The sequence below is a fragment of the Polyodon spathula genome, chromosome 13 (assembly GCF_017654505.1).
Source record: "Polyodon spathula isolate WHYD16114869_AA chromosome 13, ASM1765450v1, whole genome shotgun sequence".
Taxonomy (NCBI): Eukaryota; Metazoa; Chordata; class Actinopteri; order Acipenseriformes; family Polyodontidae; genus Polyodon; species Polyodon spathula.
Window position 1 is genome coordinate 33,860,333 of NC_054546.1, and position 5,598 is coordinate 33,865,930.

The 5,598-nt window shown below is 38.5% G+C and overlaps 1 protein-coding gene across 1 annotated transcript; it reads left to right on the plus strand.

Annotated features, from left to right (window-relative positions):
• Positions 1 to 967: 967 nt before the first annotated feature.
• On the plus strand, positions 968 to 5,173 carry LOC121325506 (DNA replication complex GINS protein PSF3-like). The gene is made up of 3 exons (XM_041268036.1): positions 968 to 1,307; positions 2,224 to 2,457; positions 4,551 to 5,173. Exons 1-3 carry the CDS (start codon positions 1,137 to 1,139, stop codon positions 4,779 to 4,781), a joined length of 636 nt encoding a protein of 211 aa, XP_041123970.1. The 5' UTR covers positions 968 to 1,136; the 3' UTR covers positions 4,782 to 5,173.
• The last annotated feature ends 425 nt before the right edge of the window (positions 5,174 to 5,598 follow it).

Consider the following 5,598-nt stretch of genomic DNA (forward strand, 5'->3'; position numbering starts at 1 on the left):
TAGATTCTCTTTTTGCGCCTGTGCAGACCAGATACTTTTTTTGAACACGGGGGACATGTAACTGTAACTGACATATTTTAGTTTAAGCTACGAGAGGCGAGATTGTTTTTTCCCGTGTGCTATTCAAGGTTGAAGAGTTAGTTAAAAATCACGTTTCACTAAAGAAGTGAGGAGGAGTTGGCTTTAAGAGTGTACTGTGAATAACGTTCACGCTGGGGGATTGAAGGCCCCGTTCTCAATATTTAATGTATTAGTAAAACAATAAATTAAAATAGCAATCTTTAGCAACAGAAAACATCTTCTGGTAGGATGAATCAATTCTTCAAATTGATACTTAGATGGGTAAAGATCTGTAGAGTGTGGAGTATATGGTGGTACATATAAGGTAGAGTTGGGTGGGGATCCAGCCTTGTGACCCAGGTGACTACAAAATGTTCAGATATAGTCAGTATAGGGAACTGCTTTATTTGTTAGGTTCTAAGTTAAGGTTTCTAGCTTCTTTTGTCTGAAAGCATATTGTACACAACAAGGGCCTGTTCTGGCCCAGTGACCCATCCAAAAAACGTTTTTTTTTTTCCTCATAAATTAAATAATATTGTAAAATATTTCCAGTAAAACACCACCACCAAATGGTCAAAACTTGTAACAACATAACATACTTCATGAAAGTTCTTGGCTTGTAAACTTTTCTACTAACCACTTAACTATGCAGTGGAGAAAGAATAGAGTATAGCCTTCCCTCCAGGTATGGAAAAACTACTGTTATTTAGCAGCTCAGGTGGGTTATGGGAAATAATTTCTAAATAAACTAAAGCTACATAAATACGACAAGCTATGTTGATCTTAATTTTAGATTTTTGCTGCAGTCATGTCTGTCTTGGTCATTTCAATGCTTCCCTACTCTGGTCCTCAGAACGCCATGTGAGACTCTGCGATGGATTAGTGCTGTCTATACAGAAGAGGCGGGGTTGGCGGGAGATTCGAAGTCCTGTACCGCCCTCTTTGCACTGTGTACTAGGCCCATTGCGTGAGCTTGTTGCTGCAGACAATAACATGAATACAAACTTATTTTTCGAGTTGGTTTAAATTGTTATTGTTCATTTGTAATATATTTCATTTTTAACAGTTAGGTAGACATGACGACTCAGTCCTACCTGCCGGTGCCACCCGGCGTTGGAATGGAGGAAAACTTCCTGTCTCTAGATGATATTTTGCTGTCTCAAGAGAAGCTGCCGACCAGAGCGGAGTGCGCTTTCCCCCGACTGGGCTTCGTGGAGAAAACCAGTGATACCCGCGACATCCCTGAGGTGAGATATAGCAATAATACATACCATTAATTATGAACTCACGTATTTGTATATGAAATTGATGCAGTGCTTTTTCTGTTTACATTTAAAAGTATTACCAGCCAAAATAATAAAACATGTTTTGGAGAGTTACAGTAAGCCGATTGTGCATTATAATATGTGAGGGTGTCTGCTTGGGTATTTTTTGCCACGATAAGTCGTGGGGTCGTACCATGCAGTCATAATCATGAAGCATAAAACGCCTGTAGGCCTCAATGGTTTAGTGAATTGTTTCAACGCGAGTAGCAAAATCTTGGACAATTGTATTTCTGATCAGCTACATTTCAAAGTTGTTATTGTGTGTGCTATTTTGCTGACTGGTGGCACAGATGGTTGAACTCCCATTACAGAACAGAATGGAAGTGTAATTCATTTAGCATGAAGTTTGATGGATGCAAATGGATGCATGGGAAATCACATATTCCAGTTTGTAACCTGTTTTGTGTAAACATCCCAAAATTGACAGTATATAAAACCTATTGACCTTAAGAGGAAGTTATCTTGTTTTTATACGAAATAAAACCGTATTGTCAAAACAGTAAAGAACGGTTGTAGGTGTAACAAATTTATTGTGTCAAATTATGTAAATTTTGTAATTGGCTGCAGGAAAAAAACAAACAGTATGTACAGATTAGGAATTAGCGATGTTTAATCACAAATGCAAAAATGCGTGACATTCAGACAGACACCCCTTTATATATCCTCAGAATCTGATGTGTGTGGAGGAGGATGATAATAATATGTGTAACTGGATGAATGTTACACAGTGATCTGACAGAACCGAGGTGAATTTGTATTCATCATCCTATCCTGTTTTTGTTGGTCAGACATTAATTGAATCTATAACAACCCTGGTGTGTTTCTGTTATCTCTTCAGGGAACAAAGATGGAGATGCCCCTGTGGTTGTCAAAGGGTCTGTATGATAACAAGCGACGCCTGGTGTCTGTAGAGCACCCCAAGATTTACCGGCAGGGCTGGAGAACAGTGTTTAGTGCCGACCCCAATGTGGTGGACCTTCACAAGATGGGCCCCTACTACTATGGTTTGGGGTCCCAGTTACTGCACTTTGACAGCCCTGAGAACCCTGAGATTGCACAAACTGTGTTACAGGTGAGATCACACAATTGGCCAGAATTGAAATGAAATTCAAACTGCATAGCAGTTTGGACATCAGTTACCTTTTATAGACTACCTGCTTGTCGCAAAAATATCTTGGTTCAGCAGCATTGTAATTGGAATTGAAACTGAGCAAAGGAAATATATATTCTACATTTCATGTTGACATGGACTCCAAATTGGTAGAGAATTAATATTTAACAATCTGAAGTACATAAACCTGTCCTGTATTTAACCTTGCAAAACTTGCTTTAACTAATGGCAAGAGGAAACGCAACATCAGTGTAAACAAAATACTTGCCCATCATTTAGTAAGACTTTCTGCATGTGCGCTAAAGTGCTTTACCCAAATAACAGGACTTGATATGCCTAATTCATAGAGAAGCTTACTGTAATAAGTACTGTAGTTAGAAACTTGGTTGTATTACTACCATAAACTATTTTTTTGCAGTATTTATTCATAAACTGCAACAGTCCCTTGCATTTGCTGGCATGTCTTTTAATATGTGCATATTATTATCTTGTCTCCTTTCTTCTACCTTTCTCAAATGGTAAGTATTTAAAAAGGGGGAATAAAACAGTACATCTAAAAGGTGTAAGACAGGCTGAATAATGTCAGCTGTGTAGTGTAATACTGTATGTTGTAGGAGCTTTCCTATGTGAGAGAGTTATCTCTATTTGTAGCTATTGCTGCTGTTCCTCTTGTTATTCGTGGCTGCAATGTCCAACAAGTGCCCTGATATTACTAGGTCCTGGACAATTTGGTGAATTAAAAGGGTAAATGGAGGATACTCCATGAACGTACTATAGTTATTTCACGGATGGGGGTGGCTGAATATCCAACGAGCCCCGTGTGGGGTAACTGGGTTGTTCACAGCCATCCTTTTTAGTGAAATAAACACAGCACTCCATGAGCTTTTATTGGGTAATGTACTTATAAATGTATAACATGTACAAAGTATGAAAGTGGTGGTAAGTGTTAACCTAAATTAGGCAGTGTGATTCATCCAGCAAGAATGCAAGATTGATTCCAAAATGAGATCCGTTTTTATTTATTTATTTATTTATTTATTTATTTATTTTCTTTTTATTCAATCAGTGCACGAAATTGGCAAACGACACATTCAAGTTCAAGTATGTCAGGAAAGTAACTATTGACCCAACTGAACTACCTACAGGTCTAAAGGCTATATATATATATATATATATATATATATATATATATATATATATATATATATATATATATATATATATATATATAAAATCTGTCAAAAAATATCTAAAGCATTTATCCTCTAAAATATAGTGATATTATAAAAATGTATCTTAAATTCCCTTTTATACTGTGTTGAGGGCAAAAGTACAAGTACGATTACAGTATTAGATGGGAAGCTGGTGCATTTGGTCACCTAAAGTGCAGTTTATAAATGGTTATCTGTTATTTGATCCAGCAAATGAAAATCAAACTTGATTTTAAAAGAACCAACGAGTTCAACACTTTGCTGTCACTTCAATGAAATGGCCACAAGGTGGCAACCTTTAAATAGACTTACTGATATGTTATTAAACAGTTTGTTGTTAGGCAAACATTAACTCAGTTCCATTAGATTTCCCCTCCCCCCCCCTCCCCGAAGCAGTATCATGTGATCTTTCACCACTTTTTTTTTTTTCTCCAGCTGTCTCTCCCTCACTGTCTTTTTTTAATATGCTCATTTTGAGTGTGGTAATTTGTACATTTTAACCCCAGCCTTTTCCACCTCTCTGTAGATCAAATGATTACTGAGGCAACTTGGCTTCCGTATTTAAATGGTCGGACAAAAAAATGGAAATATGCATGAGCAAACTCATTTTTTAACCGCTTGTAAAATGCCCAATTCAAATGTTGCCTGCTGTAACCCAAATGCCAATCAGGTGTACAGAAGAGCAATGCTAACATTCCAATCACTCCCTTTCAACTGCTGAACCCAGACACCAGATGTCACCAGTGCTACACAGCCTGGGAAGTCACTGCCTGGACTCATCCAGCATTTGGAGACCAAAAATTACGTTTGATGGTTTTTTTTTTGTAATTTCCTTGCTGACAGACGTACATTGGACGTTTCCGGCGCATTATGGACTCCTCACAGAATGCTTACAACGAGGACACGTCTACTCTGGTGGAGCGGCTCGATGTCCTAGAGAGGTGTCTCTTCCGCACTGGACAAGCTGGCCTCAATGACTTCCAGCGCTGGGAGAAAGGCCAAGCCTCCCAGATCACTGCTTCCAACCTGGTGCAGAACTACAGGAAGAGGAAGTTCCAAGACCTGGAGGCCTGAGAACTGATGGGGCTGCTTCTCAAACAAAGAAAGAACTTTGAGACGCAACAAGTAACGTCAGGCTGACAGGTCTACTGTTGGGCTCTCTGCGGGGGGGAAAATGTGGGGTGAAAAAGTTCTCTTCTCGCTATCTTGTATCTTGTCAATGTTAAAAGGAAAGTAAAACTAAAGTACATGCTGGATATAGATAAGATGCTACTGGAATATTTTTATAAATGAATGTGACCTGTTTTGAAATAAGTTGCTATGAAGTTTTCATGTACCTTGTGTTATTTCTTAAGGAGTAACGTGAACAAATTAGTTTTGTGGTACTTTGTAGAATGACCTATATTGTAAGAGCTATAGACCATGTCACTGCCACACTATTCAGTGCTGAATAAAGACATGTTGGAAAGGTGTTCTACCTTGATCTACAGAAGGTTTGTCTGGTCAGTTTCGTTAATGTACCATATTAGAAAATTGCCTCACCATTTCTTATTCTCTTCTGAGGTGGATTTTTAAAAAATGTATTTCGTTTTGTTTGGAATCTAAGTCTTCCCATGTGACAACAGTGCAACACAATCTCCAGACTCTGAGCACTGGTGCAAGCTACACTGTATACATAGCATTAAGCTTGTTTAGTTGGGGATGCTACCTCTTCAGGTTGCTTAAACCTCCTATTGTGTGTGTGTGTGTGTGTGTGTGTGTGTGTGTGTGGACCTGGTTACAGGAGAAAGGTGCTCCTGACACAGAAGAACATGTTATGCAAGTGTTTGTCTGAGAAAAGTGCTGTCAGTGGTGAGGTGTATTTCAACAACCCAGACCTGCACAAGACAGA

What these genes read in the sequence shown, in the direction of transcription:
- LOC121325506 (XM_041268036.1), top strand. Translation starts at nt 1,137, where the DNA reads ATGACGACTCAGTCCTACCTGCCGGTGCCACCCGGCGTTGGAATGGAG. An exon ending in ATACCCGCGACATCCCTGAG is followed by an intron (nt 1,308 to 2,223) that starts GTGAGATATAGC and finishes TTATCTCTTCAG; the next exon opens with GGAACAAAGATGGAGATGCC. An exon ending in TTGCACAAACTGTGTTACAG is followed by an intron (nt 2,458 to 4,550) that starts GTGAGATCACAC and finishes CCTTGCTGACAG; the next exon opens with ACGTACATTGGACGTTTCCG.